General features: G+C 34.7%; 3 protein-coding genes across 7 annotated transcripts; all 3 read right to left on the minus strand.

Annotated features, from left to right (window-relative positions):
• Nucleotides 1-375: 375 nt before the first annotated feature.
• On the minus strand, nucleotides 376-2,244 carry LOC9330079. The gene is given in 7 exon segments (XM_021013417.1): nucleotides 376-500; nucleotides 570-641; nucleotides 820-920; nucleotides 922-972; nucleotides 1,049-1,144; nucleotides 1,451-1,494; nucleotides 2,069-2,244. Coding segments are annotated over 6 exon segments (381 nt in total). The 5' UTR covers nucleotides 1,475-1,494; nucleotides 2,069-2,244; the 3' UTR covers nucleotides 376-463.
• Nucleotides 2,245-4,002: 1,758 nt separating this feature from the next.
• On the minus strand, nucleotides 4,003-7,760 carry LOC9330080 (ABSCISIC ACID-INSENSITIVE 5-like protein 5). Of its 5 annotated transcripts, XM_021013416.1 has the most exons (6): nucleotides 6,279-6,378; nucleotides 4,987-6,089; nucleotides 4,680-4,712; nucleotides 4,433-4,504; nucleotides 4,305-4,334; nucleotides 4,003-4,173 (listed from the first exon to the last, which is right to left on the minus strand). In XM_021013416.1, the coding sequence occupies exons 1-6, from the start codon at nucleotides 6,301-6,303 to the stop codon at nucleotides 4,099-4,101; spliced, it is 1,338 nt and encodes a 445-aa protein (XP_020869075.1). In that variant the 5' UTR covers nucleotides 6,304-6,378; the 3' UTR covers nucleotides 4,003-4,098. The 5 variants fall into 5 exon arrangements, with proteins under 5 accessions (XP_020869075.1, XP_020869072.1, XP_020869071.1 ...); XM_021013413.1 differs by lacking the exons at nucleotides 4,680-4,712; nucleotides 6,279-6,378 and adding an exon at nucleotides 7,656-7,760; XM_021013412.1 differs by lacking the exon at nucleotides 4,680-4,712 and having other exon boundaries at nucleotides 6,279-6,376.
• A 4,437-nt stretch (nucleotides 7,761-12,197) lies between these two features.
• LOC9330081 (protein DCL, chloroplastic) lies at nucleotides 12,198-14,133 on the minus strand. Its single transcript, XM_021014593.1, has 3 exons — nucleotides 13,652-14,133; nucleotides 13,188-13,302; nucleotides 12,198-12,744 (listed from the first exon to the last, which is right to left on the minus strand). Exons 1-3 carry the CDS (start codon nucleotides 14,014-14,016, stop codon nucleotides 12,568-12,570), a joined length of 657 nt encoding a protein of 218 aa, XP_020870252.1. The 5' UTR covers nucleotides 14,017-14,133; the 3' UTR covers nucleotides 12,198-12,567.
• Between the last annotated feature and the right edge of the window lie 3,375 nt (nucleotides 14,134-17,508).

Consider the following 17,508-nt stretch of genomic DNA (forward strand, 5'->3'; position numbering starts at 1 on the left):
ATTTTAGAACGGAAACCGAATGGAACCGAACTGATAACCGAATGCCCAGGAATAATGAAAATATATGCATTAAGAGTCAAATTTTGATAAAATATTCTTTGCCAAAATGGCATAAAATTTTAAAAACATATACAAGGAATATTCCAATTAAACCAACTTCAGATTTGATCCAGTTTCGGTTTTCTTTGGGATGGAATTAGTTTGGAGTTTGGACTTTTGGAAAAGTTTAAATTATACTCCCAATGCTACAAGCTTACTCTTTATTTTACTATACTTCTTAGTTCCTTAACTATATATATATATCAATTTTAGTTACAGGAGCTTATGAATCCATTAGTTGTACTTCATCTTCTTTTGTCCATATACTTCCCTAAGAAGCTCTTCAAGTTCTTCACAGAGAGGTTCTGGAGTTAGCTCAATCATCTCATCACTATCCTCATCCTCATCCGGATCTGTCTCCTCTTCACTGCTTAGCCATCCACAGTGAGAACTGTGGGCACCTAAAGAATGATTTTTACCTCAGTAAAAGAATGTTTTACGCTTTGAGACTGTTATAGAGATGAGTATACCTCCAACAGACTGGTGTGCAAAATCTACTGGTGCTTCTACGAATTGAAAAGCTGGTGGTGATGAGTTCATGACTGCTTCGTTAGTGATCAATAACGCATCAGCCTTCTGTAGTGCAATGCAAAGGATGATCATATTGCAAGTTAAGTAGCATATAGGTTCAAGAAACCAGTCAATAGTCTCTGATCATGGAAGCAAAACTAATCCCAACAATGAAAAGCAACAAATTTGTAACCAAGATGAACAAATCACCTTTTCTTCTTCTTCTTCTTCTTCCTGAGCTGTTTCTTTGTGTTCCTCGGCCGCCAATTGGTTGTCTTGTTCCTCTTTCTTTTCAAGGCAAATATTAAGGAGGGCATCATAGTTAGCATCTTCAATCAGAAACCATTGGTCCTCACCGTACACCTGAAATCCAAATTGAGTTAAGCGTGTCACATCAAGTTTCAAAGAAAAAAAATTCAACGAATGGGAAATTGAAGACCTTTAGCACTTGCTTGATACTCTCATTGATAACACGCTTATCAAACCCAAACTCTTTCATGCGGTCTCGTGCTGCATCCTGACGCCTCAATCCAATCTGCTTGCAAAACAAGGGAGAAAAAAAATAGCAAATTAAAAACCTATAAAAGAGAGAAAAATCATAGAAGAATGAAGAACACTCATCAAACAGATTTCTATTTCTCATTGAGAATCAACTGAAACAAACGAGAGATCCAAGAACAAACAAAACAAACCTAGTGCATTGTCTATTATCCCAAGTCCCAAACCCCCACCACACTGTTCTGTTCAATCCTCTATGTAACAGTAAAGCTTACATAAGTATGAAACCCAAGTCCCAAACCACATTGATCTATTCAATCCTATATGTAACAATAAAGCTTACCCTTTTTCTTCCTTTGGGCGCCATTTCTATCTTCTCTTTGGTTTCTGAAGAAAATGGAAGAGAAAAATATCAGTTTCCAGTCTTTGGGTTCAAAATCAAACAAAGAAAGGCAACTCAAGAGTGATCAGTTTTCAATCCTATGCAATAACAAGAACAACAAAAAGCTAGGAACACTATAAAGAAGACAACAATGTTAAAACTTGTGCTCGTTTCCATAAAACTTTCAACAGTAACAGCAGAGATAAAGCAAAAAAAACACCTTAAAATTCAAACTCAAAGGAACCTAGACAAAAAAAAAAAAAAAAAAAGCTTGGAACACTATAAAAAGAAAACAATGAAACTTGTGCTAAAACTCCCAAGCAACGTAACAAGAGAGACAAAGCAATAGTAATACAAGCTATATCGAAATGTTCTATAGAAAGAAAGAAACAATTTTTCTGGTCGTTTCTACAAAATCAAAAGCAGTAGAAACACAAGCTACATCGAAATGTCCTAACTTTCAAATAATATATTTTGGAACATTACAATAAACCCATTACAGAGACAGCGGCGTTATTCATGATCAACATTTTGTTTCTCGGAAAAAATGGAAAGATAGAGTTGGGTAAGACGAAATACCTTAAGAATCGTGTTTGATTTCTGACCGGAGACGAGACGAAACTAGAGTTTTGCAGGTGAAATTAGGGGAGAATTTGAGCGAGGAAGCGAGAGAGAATGAGAGTGTAAAGGAGTGAAACTTTCATTTTTAGCAACTAAAGAAATCAGACCGAATAACTCGGTTTGGTTCGGTCATCGGTTATGTAATTTATAATCCGTACAAATATTTGATCCGGTTTGGTTTGGTTTGGTTATTGATTTTAGAGGAAGTACATACTTTCACAAATTTCTGTATAATCAGTTTTACTTTGGGTAACTGTTCGGTTCAGTGAACCACATCAAACCGAACCCATCTGAAAATCATGCCGATCGGTCCCACTGTACTAACTGACCCCGAACCGAAATGACCAAGGTTCGGTTCAGGATATAGTCGGCGCTAGCCTAGATTGTTGTGTTGGCACAGGTCATAGTTTTGGCACTCAAGAGAAACCAAACAAACACTTCAATTCTTCGGTGTTATGTCAAATTGGTATTTCCAAGATCAAGGAACTGCATTTCGAGGTTGTATAGCGACATACAACAACGAGAAAACACACACAAAATCTTGGTCTAATGAAAGCAAAAGTGATTCTGATGATCCTGTGTATGTATACAACATAACATACAGTATATGGGGAAAAACAGTCTATTTCCCCACGAGAAGTATCGCATCATAACAGATAGAGCCCAAACTTTAACTACGGTCCATATGTCTCTGAAAAAAAAGTTCTATATCTATTTCTCCCCGAAACGTAAGTTCAATAGCTAAATCTCCCCGAATTAATACTTCGAGATCTATTAACCCACATATCTCGGTTTTGTCGGTTTAATGTACACCAATTCAGTCTTAACCATTTTAAAACAAACTTTAACCAAAACAAAACCAAAATTATCAAAAATTAACCCTAACCCGACCGACCCATTAATGACCCGATTCAACTTCTTCTTCTTCACCACGAATGTGACAGCACTTGGATCACTTCGTTTAAAAACAATACCAATTAGACTAAATTTTGGTTGATGAATTCAATGGGGTCTTCGATATTGATAATTGAGCTTTGATTAATCTCTCTTCTTCTCCATGACGATTTCTGAGATTGATGAGATTAACCAAACGATCTCGGATGCAAGTATTCATAATCGCTTCTTTGATATCAAGTATCATCATTGGTTTGATCGCAAGGAGAAGAGGGAAATCGGGGGTTATGGTAAAGTTAAAGGTCGTGGTGGTGGTGTAAGAGCTGATTCTTCGACGAAAATTGGTGTTGGGGCGACGGCGGCGGGAACAACGAAGTTTCCATGGAGCAACATGAGATTTGTTGGTTTATGAGCAGATTATTATGAGATTATTGGTTTGTATTTCTTTAGCTATCAGATTATGATTGTGTTGTTGAATTATTGAAGAACTTTGATAATTAAAAAAAAAAAACAAGAGGCTTTAGACGAGAGAGACAAACACAGAGTTATGTAAACTAAAACTTCTTTAATTTAAAATCTGAATATTACAAAACAAACACAGGGTCTTTATATAGACTTGAAACAAAACGACATGAAGAGATGTGCCTCTTCTTTATTCCAATTTTGACAAAAACAAACCCAGATTCTGAAATCGAGTGAAGAAGAGAAGAAGATTGGGTTTTGTGTTTTAATCGGGTCAAAATCAGGTTTTCTTTGGTTATATACGGTTAAGTAAACAATAACCGATGAAACCCAAGTATGTGGGATAATAGATCTCGACGTATTAATTCGGGGAGATTTAGCTATTGAACTTACGTTTCATGGAGAAATAGATATAAAAAATTTTTTTTAGGGACATATGGACCGTAGTTAAAGTTTGGGCTCTATCTGTTATGATGCGATACTTCTCGTGTGGAAATAGACCGTTTTTCCAGTATATGGAGAGAGCTTACAATATAAACGATGAAAGCTCTTATCTATTATGTCTTCTTCAACTAAACACCTAAGTGGGATGTGATTTTATCTACAGAAACTAAGTATGAGCACTGATTGATTCACCAAGGTCCTGACTCTGTCCTTCTCAGCTTTTTCTTTGGACCTCCTTGCAGAAGATTCCTCATCTCCATCTCCTGTTTCATACGTAGCACGGAAACAAAAAAAACACGAGTTTACAAGTTCAGCTATGAAAATGTAGTTTAGAGATTTTGGTGTCAAATAGAGCTATGAGTTTTTAGTGTTACAATGGAATAAGAATTATTACCTGATTCTTTTGCATTTCCATGATCCTTGCCTGTAAAAACACGAGCTGTACAATGAGAAACTAAAGGAAATGAATGTAGCATATAAGTAATTGTGATGCCAAGGCATGGTTATGACTTATGTGATTACCTGCTTTCGTTGTAACTCGTCATTCTCTTCCTTTAACTTTGCAACTTCAGCTTCAAGCTCCACGGTATAAGCCTACAAAGCAAAACAAGTACTACTGAGAAGCTTATGAGATATACTAGAGTGCCATTCAAAACATTTAGACCCCCAAATGTAGAACTCAACAGTTTGGTCACAGTAAATCTCAGATGTAACAGGTTTTAACGTTTCGGTTAACCTCTGAGCCACCTCAAGACAATTAGCAAATTACATTCCAGTATATGGTTTGGTCTGCCATGAACATCTGCGGATGGGAAACATGTATATACACCAAAACCAGAAGGTTCATATTTGTTTCCGAGATTCATTCAACCACAAGAACACACAAGTACTTATTTCAAGTCCCAATAGTTCTGTTTACAACACTATTTCACACAAGACACTTTACGCTTTGAATTCAACACTTCATTGTAGTTAATGAACCTAACCACAAGATAAGCTAACCGATTTACTTTCCAAGCCTTTTGGCTTATAACACAATCAAGAGCACATAGATAGATGGTGATGAAGAGATTAACCTGTTTCCTGGCCCGTGACCTTGCAGCTGATTCTCGATTCTTTATCATTCTCCTTTGCCTTCTCTCTACAACTTTCTCCACAGTCCCACTCTTTCTGCCTCTCACACCACCATTAAACATGTAAGGAGACGGAGAGAGCGATGAAGAATCACCATTACTCTTCCCTATCCCCTCTGATGACAATGGTGTAACAGGAGATACAGCACCAACGCCCAAAGCTCCAGGAATTGCAGCAGCAGCACCTTGGACCAATCCCATATTGTTCGTTAAAGACTGATCTCCAAGTCCCATACGACCCACACCTCTTATCCCAGGACTATTAAGCTGACCCATTTGTGTGCCATAACCAAAACCAGGCTGCTTAGGCATGATTGGTTGTTGCTGTTGCGGCTGCTGGTATGTTGATCTAGCTCCATTTACATTCAGAGGCAAACTAGAACCTTGAACCTGTAAATGATTCGCAGTCTCTGCACCAAGTTTTCCCCTTACACCGGCTGCAACAACTCGTGGAGAAGGCTGCTGAAACTCGACAGAGAAACCCGTGTTAGCATCATTACCAAAGTAACCACCTTTATTATTCTCAGCAATCTGAGCTTCCTCTCTCACAACACCTGCACGAACCAAAAACTCTTCCAGAGTTACTTCACCTAACGTTTGTTGCCTCTGACCCTGACTCTGACTCTGAGCCTGAGCCACCTGAGACAAGTTTGTTCCTTCTCCTCTACTATTTCCAACTTTAGATAGATCTTTCCAAACTTGATCAACTGTCTTCTGACTAAGCGTTCGAGGCAGAGTCAACGAGCCTTGCCTCTGCAACTGCAAACCCTCTTGACCTCCACCAACAACTGGAACCACACCACTAGCCATGGCTTGTGTTTCTTCAGCACTCCATATGTTCTTTAACAACTCATCCATGTTCATTGACCCAAAATCTTTCCCTAAACTTCTCTGAAACTCATCAAACGTCAACGAGTATATAGAACCTTGTCTAGTCAACCCTCCTCCACCACCACCATCTCCTGGTGGCTCATTTCCCAAATTGTTGTTCTTGAAATTCATATTACCATCCATTTTTTTTCCAATAATCTCAGCTATTACTGGATCTGAAAATGGTCATGAATACAAAAAAAAAATCCAAACTTTAGTTTAAAAATCCAAACTTTAGTATCAGAACCCTTAAAAAGCAGATACATTAACAAAGTTCCAAAATGTTAGTCAAGTGGATAAAATCAGATACAACGAACAGGAGGATATAAATGCGTTTATGAGAAGTATTAGGCAAAATTAGTAACTTATCCAAAAATTAAGTATGGACATAAATGGGAAGAATTAAAAAGAAGATGAGCAATATCCACAGTTTCTTCTACACACACAGAGAGAAGAAAAATATCAGGACGAGGATAAAAATCTATTACCTTTAGGGAAAAAACCCGAAAAAACCGCTATTTATTTTTTATTTTTGCCGTTTAATACATGTGTTATTAAATTTGGAATAAAAAAGCTTCGTTTAATTATTGTTATCTTTTAAATTCTTTGTTTTTTAAATTTTGGTAGATTCTTACCTCCGCGTTAACGGCAGTTAACGATGGTAACGGAATCGCTAACTGTAGTTAAAACTTAACCCATTGTGTTTTCGTATATATATACAATTTATGTTCGTAAGTTTACGATTGTATTGTCTTTGTCAGGTGGTGATACATGGGTTGATTTTACACTCATGTGCCGAGTTCGATCCACCTCCAACTCTTTTAGTTTTTTTTTTTTCTCCTTAATTTGACTTCGTCTTCAACCTAATTCAATTAAAAACAAAAGTGCAGCAAACTTCTTTGGATCCTATCTCGTCTCAGAACCATGCTTATCAAATAGAGCATTCTTGGTTAAAGAGGAAAAAGGGAAAGATTGGAGTAGTAGCATAGTCAATCTTCCCAATCCTGTTAATCTCCATATTAACCTACTTCTTTATGCACACATCAAACCGTAACGAAGCCACTCCATGTTTTTGTTCACCTTAACATCGTTTCAGCTTCTATTACATGAATTGATTACTGAATTCCCCAAATTTTACAAAGTGGATAAACCCTAGATCTTTACTTCTCAATTTCAATTCCACTACTCAATTTCAATAACCCTAGATCTGAGGTTACAGGAGAGAACAAAGAGATCTAGGGTTTGGCCACTATATATACGGCTTCTCAATTTCAATAAGAAAATCTGGGGTTACAGGAGAGATCTTGGGTACTATACGGCTTCTCAATTTCAATCTGGAGTTACAAGAGAGAACAGAGATAGTTTGAAGAAGACGAAGTCAAAAAAAAAAAAAAAAAAAAAAAAATCTAAAAGAGTTGTGTGGTCAATCGAACTCCTGCACGAGTCTAAATACAACCCACGTATAACCACCTTACTAAGACACTACATTCGTAAAGATACAAACATAAATTGTATATATATACGAAAACACCATGGGGTTAAGTTTTCGCTGCAGTTAGCGATTCCGTTACCATCGTTAACGGCCGTTAACGCGGAGGTCAGAATCTACCAAAATTAAAAAAACGAAGAATTTAAAAGACAACAATAATTAAACGAGGCCTTTTTATTCCAAATTTAATAACACGGGTATTAAACGGCCAAAAAAAAAAAAATGACGGTTTTTTCGGGTTTTTTCCCATTACCTTTAGGCTAAATTCGTGTGCTTCGTATTTGCCCAAAATGTCTGGTTCTTCGTTTGGGTGATTAGGTACTTTGTCTGCTGAGCCAAGTGTCTCTCTGTCTCCTAACCATTTCAATAAATACTACATTTACTAATTATTTTAATTAAAAAATGGTATATACTTGTTGTATTTTGCGTCACTTTCACAATTTTTTTTTTGTCAGAATTTTTATTAATAACACCATGGTAAAATACTTGATGAAATACAACCTTGAGAGCGTCACTTTTACTCTTTAATTTTTTTTTTTCCTAATTTCAAAAGAAAAAGAACCAATAAGTGAAATTAGGATTTATAGAATGAATTAAAATATTAAAATATTTTTAAATTATAAAATTTAATTTTTGATTATCTTTTAGGAAATAAAGTATCATATATTACAAAAGAAATGAAAATATTGTAATATACGTTATAATATTTGAAATTACATATTATATGTTAAAATAATATCATCCCTAAAAATATCTCAAAAAGTTCTCTCTCTCTAAAAAAAAATCTATCTGCCTTCTTTCTAAAAACTCTCGCAACCGCCGCCCTCCATCGAGGGTTACTGGTTCTGGTGGCTTTTTCAGCACCGGAACCGGGGTTTTTTTCTTTGTTCCATGTTTTAGTTTCGTTTCCCTTTCTCTAACGGCGCATCCAAGCTTCTTTTCTTCCAACGTTTCACATCTAGATTTTCAGATCTAAATTTATAAAGTCTAAATCTTCTTCCTTTGGGTTCTCGCGGCTTGTCTTTTGTTCTCCTCCACGCTTAGCCTCAGATATGGCGGATCCATCCATGGCAAAGGTGCAGGTTCGATCTGATCCTTCTTCGCCTCAGACTTTGAAATTCCACCTTGAAGATCTCGATCTCCTTCATTCCTACAAGTGACTCTCATTCCATCGAGTTTAGGTTGAGGTAAGGAGAGTCTTCTAGTCTCAGATCTGTTATTTAATTTTGATTTAGGCTTTGTAAGTTTAATTTGAGTCTTTGGATTATGAATCCGGGAAGTTTTTTGTTCGGATGTTTTGTATTTAGTTGGTTCGGGTTTTTTCCCCTAAAGTTTCTCTTTAGTTTGATCTTTGTCTCTGGGAGTTTTCATGTACTCGCCGGCTTAGACTATGGAAGGGTTTGTCCCTTGCCGGCTTTTGTATTCCATGTTTATCTATGAAATCTATCTTTCTTTTTTTTTTTGTCTAAATTTATTATTAATTGCAAATTATTAATTGTACATCGCTGGAGATCTCTTGCACACTTGCCTCCATTAATCTGCAAATTTTTTAATAAATTTTTTGTATTCCACCTCTGGGAATCGCAATATTAGTCAATTAATGGGCCAATGGGATTTCCACATAAAATCTATCTTTCTAGTGAAAAAAAATGTGAAAATAATATATTTGGCAAATTTGGATATCCTAATCTAAATATTATGATATCCGACAATTAAAAAAAAAATACTATTTGATATCTAAATCCAAATTTAACTTGGACGGATCCAATATTTTACTATTCGAATTTAGATCCAAACATTCTGAATATCTGGATTTTCGGAAAGAATCAAAACTGATTTTTGATATCGAATTCGAGATAATAATTTCATTCCTAACAATTGTGCTACTCCCTGTTCTAAAAATCCCCGCCTAACCCCGATTACTCACCGCTTAATCGCTAGGCCCACCTTATCCGCCTCGATTAATGACTAATCCCCTAAAAAATCAGTAACCCGATTATTCTCCGCCTAATCCGATTACTTTCCGCCTAATCTTATATACCCCGATTATTTTTTAGATTGCAAGTATAAAAAAACTTTTTATTTTTGTTATTCAATCATTTGAATGGAGAGTTTGTGATGTTTTACAATAACTTGTGTTCAAATTTTAATAAAAATCATAAATTTGTAATAAAAATCATAAATTTTTACAATATTGGATTAATATATTTTAAAAATATTAAAATAACCCTAAAACTAATCCCCGATTAATCCCCGATTTTAATCCGATTTTCCGATTAATCGCTAGGCCCATGCCGAGCGCCCGACTAGCGCCTAGCGATTTTTCAAACAAGGGTGCTACTTAACCGATTTACATCTATTTATTTCTCTTTCAAAAAAGAAAAAAATCAGTTAATATTTTGTTCACCGTTGAATTGAAAACGCTCCTCTATCCTGAAGTGACAAAAGGTCCCAATAATCAATCACTTGAGTTTTGTTATTTATGATCGGTCCACTTACTTCTTTAGTCTTCTGATTACAAAAGTTCAAAAAAAAAAAAAAAGTAGTTGTAACGAAATAACGTGTCGCTCAATCATTGTCCAAACCAACAATAACAAAACACGAACCAACCTCGATGAGACAGAGAAGTATGAAACCAAATCTCAGCCGTTGATCGTCGATGTAACGTGGACGGACATTATTTGCTTTCACATCGACTTTGTTTGTGGGAACATGTCAGAAACCAAAGAGTCTTCTTATTTCTTTTCATTGGTCCACGTCTCTTGTTTTTAGTTGGGTTCACTTCACCATTATCAAACCCACATTATAGTTTTTTAAGTTTAAAAATTAATACAAGGACAATAATACTCTCAATTCACTAATTATAGTAGTGTTTTTCTTTTAAAGTACATCATTGACTCTAGTATAATTTATAGTTTGATAAGTTTTGAATTTGCTTGCAAAAATTTCTTCAAAAGTATATTAATTAATATGATTAGGACGAAACCCGCACTACACTGCGGGGTATATTTTTGGATAAATTATATATTTTATAATAGTTAAATCATATTGTTGAAAACTTTGTTAAATCAAACACTTAACAGAAGAAGTCTTTTGATACCAAGTGGCTCTATGAGGGAACACAATGCATGAGCCATGCGGTGAATGCCTTTTACTCGAATTCGACTTATATATCCGATCTCTAGAACATTTCATTGTCTAAACTGTAGTTTGTTAAGTGAAATGTACCAAAATTGTTGAATATTAACTGAAATTACAAATTAAATAAAAAATTCAGCTTAACTTTGGCTACAATATTTGTGAACCGAACCAAACTTTTCCAAATAAAAAACTGAATCAAATAAAGAACCTTACCTCATACTGTCAAGCCATACTCAAAATCAAACTTAGTATGAATGATTACAAAGATGGAAAATAACAAACTGTTCAAACTTGGGATCCAAAATAACAAGGAACCAATGTATGAAATTCCTTCAATAGCCTATATATATACTTAATTAAAGAGAAGAAGAGATACATAATTAAGGAGAAGAAGATTAGTTAAGGCTAACTAAGGAGAAGGAGATTAATTTGCAAAGTATATCCTCGTTTCTGGACATGAGCTCTGATTAAGTCCCATTCGGGCTCTCGCGAGCCTGAGACGACGAATCGGAGTAAGACATAGCTGCGATCTACCAGTTTCAAACTTTTTAATTCTCTAATCAAAATCTCCTATCGATTGATCGAATTAAAGGATTGACCTGATCGAGTTACTCATTCTCGTCTTCGTCTTTACTCTATGAAAAATTGAAATCGAGAAAAAGAAAGATGCAGGAGAGAATATAATTTGTATGAGTCAATCAATACTAAAGCCCATTTCTGAATAATAATAAGCCCACTTATTTTCAAACAATAAGCCCAAATGAGATAAACTTTAAATGACATGGAGCAAAGAACAAATATTACTGGCCAAGAAATCTGAGCTGTATTAATTAAAATATTTTTATTGGCTGACGATTTTAATAATGTGTCATACCCAGAACACTCCAAAATGCTGATGTGTCATGCCTGGAGAGATCCTTAGTGTTTTTATTGTGTTGATTCGTTTAAAATACAAAATAATTAATTATTTTATATAAAACTTAGGTTTTAACTAGTTGTCTCTTATAGAATAATAATTTACTCTAGACCTAAAATTATTCTAGTTATTAGAGTAGAGAGAGAAAGAACTATACACTCAATTTTACTTTGGTTTTGATTAGAGTAAAAATAAATTACTCCATTAGTTTATTTTCTAACTTTTTTTTAATAATCATCTCTTTTCTACATTTTTTTTTTCTATTTTCAAAACCACCAATCAGAGCCTAACTAACAAATTCGAAAGTTTTACATCTGCATCTACCATAATCCAATAAACAGAAGCTTACAATATTTTTTTTTTTGTTCAAACAGAAGCTTACAATATTAAGTTTTAAAGCCTGTAACTAATATAATTTAGATTTTTTTTTAATACACGAACTAATGAGTTGATTGGTAAGAACTATGGTTTTAAGCCTTTGCTATATCCTATATGTTTATGTCTCTAGAGATTTTGGTAGTAAGAAAGAACCGAGTATAATTTCAACTTAAGCAAATCATTTTCTCCGAATTGACCAAATCTTAGGTTCAAAATTTTCTGTAAAGTTATAATGGCCAAGGCTAATTTGGACTTTAAACTTGCGTATTTGAAAATTTGGATATAAACTAAAAATGTAAAAATTCCAACTTTGAGTAACGAAACTACAGTGCCTAAGTCGTACCAAACATCACACAACAGTAATAAGTAAATGTGAAAGCAAAACCAAAAACACTTTCAGAAGAAAACTGCATCTGAATCCAAGCCCTGCACACAAGTGTGTACTGGTTTTCTCTACCTCTGCACATAAGTTCAATGTAACAGATTCAACATATAAACGCTAAAGATTAAAGATAATGAACATATTAATATTTCTGATGGTTCTAATTCTTCATATCTCCTGCGGAAACCATATTTTCTAGAAAGTTCCATTCGTAATTCCAACTCAAAGAAAAATAGTGACTGAATCTTCTGTCTTTGAGTTCTCACTCCAAAACCTTTTAGGATGTAGTTGGGAGACGAGGATCCGAGTCTACGAGCGTTTGAGTTTGAGAATCTACATAAGCTTCATTCATCTGTTCTGCCTACGTTTGCGAAAATGTCTGAGGATGAAACTGTCTGCGTACAGAGGATACTTCTTTTTTATTAGACCTTTTATGCATTTCCAATACGAAAAGTCAACTACTTCTCCATCTTTTCGAACTATAAACATACATCGAGAGCTCTCAAAATCTGGGTGATGCCCAACCTGCAGCAACAAACCGAACCAATCAAGATATTATTAGTTGATGCGCAGTTCTAACTACTGGTTTGCAGGTAAAATCAATCTGTAAGGAAGCATATCTCTTCTCCTTAATTCATTTCTATCTTGACTTGTAAAACATGAAAATCTATGTTGATCATACTAACGAAAAACAAACTGTTGATCAGCTTGTTCAAAAACAGTTTCACATAAATGACTTGTTTCCACTATGAAGAATGCGGAAAACAAAGAAACGCAGTCTTCGCGGAGACAAATACAGATTGAAATTGCAGACAAACAAACCGAAAAAGAAAATATAAATCCATCCCAAGTACTCCATAGGAAAACAATGTCAAATCAATTTTCAGACATGATAACCACAAGAATCAATAGTTCCACTTAGCAAAACATTCATGATGATTCCAAATCGCGAAAGCACGATTACATACCATGATATAGTCTATACCACATCCAATCTTCTTCTCAAACTCAGGATGATAAGGAAGCAGCATCTCAACAATCGTTCTCTCATGCTCTGGGCTTAGCCTATCTCGGTTTGCATATCTGCAATATAAAATGTCACACAGAGCTACCAATGAATCAAAAATACTCCCCATGAATCTCTATAAAACAGATGAATATACAAGTACAACATTCACAAATCTTCTTTGCAATTTCACATCTAATCCATAATGAAAGCAACAAATATCTTTAGACTTATCAATAAAGCAACTCAAGAAAATGCTTCTAGACTCTTGAGCTCCCATTACATGATCATATCAACCAATAAACACTCAATTAGACTAACAATTGTTAAATTCTGAAATCAACTGTCTTCTAAATGCTTAAAGCTTACTCAGTAGCAACAGAGTAGTGATTTTGATCGTAAGAATTGAGATACAAAAAAACTTACTTTCCAGAGTGAAGAATCATCCTGACGAAGCCAACAAGAGGAACAGTAACCTCAAGGATTTTATCTTCCCAATCAACGAACTCATCACCTTCACCAGTCTCTTCCTCTTCCTCCTCCTCTTCAGAGCTTTCCTCCGACGCAATACGCGGCCGACGAAGCAATTCCGAGCCGTATGACTCCGTGTTACCAATCCTAGCGCCGTCAGATTCCGTTCGCAAGGCGCGAACTCGTGGCTTGAGGGAAGTTGAGTCACCGCGCGGGAAATATAAACATAGAGGTGAAGACGCGAAGGAGAAGATGTAAGCTCGGCAGCGGAAGTACGGCGAAGCCACCGGCGGCGACGAGGAAATCGAAGCCAAGCTCATGGCCGTGAGAGTTATGGAAGTGTAAAGAGAGAAGGGGAAGAGAGAGCTAAACGGTTACATTATCCATTCGGAGAATCGGAACCGTGGAAAGCTTTCGACCAGAGGAATGGGCGGATGGAGAGGAAAGTCTTCTATTTGGGCCTTTATTGGGCCTTACCAGCCTTCTCTGGGTTTTACGATTTGATTAATGGATGCTTAAAGAGAACAAACAGAACAAAAAATATGTTGTTTAGGTCACAAGATCTATTTTTTTTTTTCATATTGTAAATATATTTGTTGTCTTATTAAAAAAAATAATTAAAAATTTAAGATATATTTAGTGTAAATTTTGTACTAAGATTGTAAAAAAATTAGCCATTATGAATTTTTGTTTTTTTGTATGAATTTAAAATTTATTCATAAAAAAGACGGTTTTACAATAAAGGGGCTTTTGCAAAAATGCCCCTTTTTCAATGCCCCTTTTCAAAAATGCCCATTCTTTAAAACTTTATAAAAAATGCTCTTAAAAATATAAGATTTACCTAAATATGTATGTAACATTATTAAAACATACACAAACTACATTTCTATGTATCTAAAATCTTATAAATACTTTATAAATACCTTATAAATATATTTTAAATACCTTTAAAAACCTTTAAAATATCTTGTAACCCCTTTGAAAAACCTTAAAAATCCTTTAAAATAACTTGTAAAACCTTTAAAAACACCTTATAAAACCTTATAAATACTTGGATCGAGTCTTCAAGTAGTAGTTACAATCCATAAGTACCTTATAAACCTAATAAAACTTTCTAAAAATTTCAGATTTAAAAAGGGGCATTTTTGAAAATGGACATCTAAAAGGGGCATTTTTGAAAAGGGGCACACCAAAAGGGGCATTTTTAACAACTTTCCTACAATAAATGCAACATCAAACTGAAAAATCAAATTTCTTTGAAAAGGATTACAAAAGAAGGATCATTATGAATTATATTAATAAAAACATATATGAAAAAAAAAACTAAAATAAATCATTTTTTTTTTAACTAAAATAAATCATACTCAAACTAAAAGTTTGGAACTAATATTTTAAAAATGTACTTTGAATATAATCGCATTAGCAAAGAAGAAGGCACAATAACACGACCATAAGAAAAAAAAAATTAATTAAAAACTATGAGTGACATTAAATCTATTTGAAAGTACATTTATAAAACAAATATTAAATTTTGTCAATATTACATTAAATGCCCTTGGTTTTGAGAAAATAAAATTCTCATTGAGAATAAATTTTAATATGTTATATAAATAAACAATTTTACAATGTTCCTCCCGCTTGTATATTACATCCCGATCTAAATAGAAAATAATAAATAAGAAATGTTTTTATATTTGGTACGAGCCATAAAGGGCCCCTTTATTAGTAAAACAATGTAATATACTTAGTTACATTGTTAGTATATTACATTGTTAGCCTAACTAAAATTCATTACAACCATTTTTTAAAAACTTAGTAATACAACCATTACAATCTTTTAAGTTGTATTTCCCAACTTAAAAGATTTCGAATTATACGAAATGCTTGCTCATCAAGATTTTTAAATATTCTCTAAACCCTATAACATACTAACTATCTAAACTCTATAAATAGTCGTTCATTTTCTACTCTCTAAACACATTCTTTCTCATCACCATATTGCAATATATTACAAGTTCAGAAACCTTACCAGCAACAATGACTGCATCATCTGTTGAAGGTGTTCCACTTGTGGCGCCAATATACAAGACTTGTTGAGGGTTTTTAGTCTTAAAGTCAAGATTGAGTAAAAAGAGTGAATTGCTACTGTGGTTTGGAGTTTTAATTTGGTTTTCAGTTGCTTTGATCCATGTTCTTTTATTTTGATTACTTATTGTTGTTTTAATATTATGGTTTTTGCAATGATTTACGTGTTTGCTTCAAGTTTGATTTTCCAGCTTTTCCAATTGGTTATTGAATAAACTGTGTGTTTACAACTTTTCAAAGTTTCTATTTTGCTTTTCTCAATAACATATGTCAATGTGAATATTTCTCCTAACACTAAGTATTCTGAAAGAACTAACCTGATGTAAACCAAGGTTTCATAATGTAAGAGCCCTCCACTGTGATCAAGATGTTGAACTTCTTCTTTCTGTTGAATGAAAAACATGAACATTCTGTTTAGAAATAGATTTACAGGGATGTGCTTAACTTACACTTACAGTAGTGTATTGACTTTTATGATTATGACTAATGAGAGTTAGTTTAACCAAATTCCTTATTTACTTTGAATCTATGGAGGATTTCAACAACAATATGTAAAAATTGATTTGTAAGTCTCAGTATATGTAAGACTATTTGGTTAAATATATAACAGACTTGAAGAAAAAGATGGTTGTTCTGATTGTTAGCTTTCTTTATATCACAAGTCATGGTTCAATCTTTACTTTCTACTCTTCAAATCCCAGAAAATCGGGATAAGTATGATTGGTGGCCAAATAACTGGAAAAGAGACATGTAAGGTACTCGAGAAATCTATAATCTAATTAGAGAACAGAAGCCAATTGTTACCTGTTACCGTGAGGCTTGGTTCGCGGGTGGAATTCCTAACACAAGTTATTGACGCAATCACCGCCTCCATCGAAACAGATCCATATCGCCATATCGGCTTGGAAACTCTTGCTGATTGCTTGGTAAGCCTCCATCTATTTCACAACTTCTCTATACGCTATCACCGCCTCCATCGAAACAGATACATATCAAAACCTAGCAGCAACGGCGGTAACATCGCCAATCTGAGGAGTGATTCGACGCCGTAATACATAGCCTCATCGTGTCGCTCTTGCTTAGAGAAAACGCCGGAGGAATTAGCTCGGAGTCGACCAGTACGGAGGAGATTGAGAATGACGGCGAAAGTATCCGGGTCATGATCGATGAAAACCGGATTTGAGCCATGGGAGGTTGGAGTCGATAGAGCCGCAAGAAGAGAGTCTGGGCAATATGACTGAATTGTAGACGCGTTGGTTTCGAAGACTTCGCCGCCAACGTTAAGCTTCACTCGCTCGCCGCCATCGGAAACCACCATCACAGTCCGGTTCGAGTTTCAATTTCAGCTTGAACCGTATTTTACCAAATGGGCTATGGGAAGAAAAACGTAATTGTAATTGATGACGTGACAACTTATATGGGCCTGGACTAATCTTTATTGGTTAATTATTATCAACCCAAACAATCCTGATGGGATTTTTATACAAATTGATTTAATTAGGGTTTCAATTGGAAAAAAAGAATCTTAGTGGAAGGTTTCATTGTTAATTACAAACGAAGAAAAAACAATCATGTCTGTGTCCAAATAAACATTGCCGAATTTGAAGAGATACGCGAGTCTCATGAGGTTTGATAGTTAACCGGTTATTTGATAGAAGCATAGCAGAGAGTTATTTGATATATTAAGAAAATGGAAAGTGGATTTTAAGATTTAGGGAAATAAATTA

This window comes from Arabidopsis lyrata (assembly GCF_000004255.2).
Source record: "Arabidopsis lyrata subsp. lyrata unplaced genomic scaffold ARALYscaffold_1, whole genome shotgun sequence".
Lineage (NCBI taxonomy): Eukaryota > Viridiplantae > Streptophyta > Magnoliopsida > Brassicales > Brassicaceae > Arabidopsis > Arabidopsis lyrata.

Coding starts and splice junctions, on each gene's coding strand:
- LOC9330080 (XM_021013416.1), bottom strand. CDS start 6,303: ATGTCCATACTTAATTTTTGGATAA. Junction 4,505..4,679: donor ACCAAACCATATACTGGAAT/GTAATTTGCTAA, acceptor TTTGCTTTGTAG/GCTTATACCGTGGAGCTTGA. Junction 4,335..4,432: donor ACGAGTTACAACGAAAGCAG/GTAATCACATAA, acceptor GTGTTTTTACAG/GCAAGGATCATGGAAATGCA.
- LOC9330081 (XM_021014593.1), bottom strand. CDS start 14,016: ATGAGCTTGGCTTCGATTTCCTCGTCGCCGCCGGTGGCTTCGCCGTAC. Junction 13,303..13,651: donor ATGATTCTTCACTCTGGAAA/GTAAGTTTTTTT, acceptor TTTATATTGCAG/ATATGCAAACCGAGATAGGC. Junction 12,745..13,187: donor GTGGTATAGACTATATCATG/GTATGTAATCGT, acceptor TTGTTGCTGCAG/GTTGGGCATCACCCAGATTT.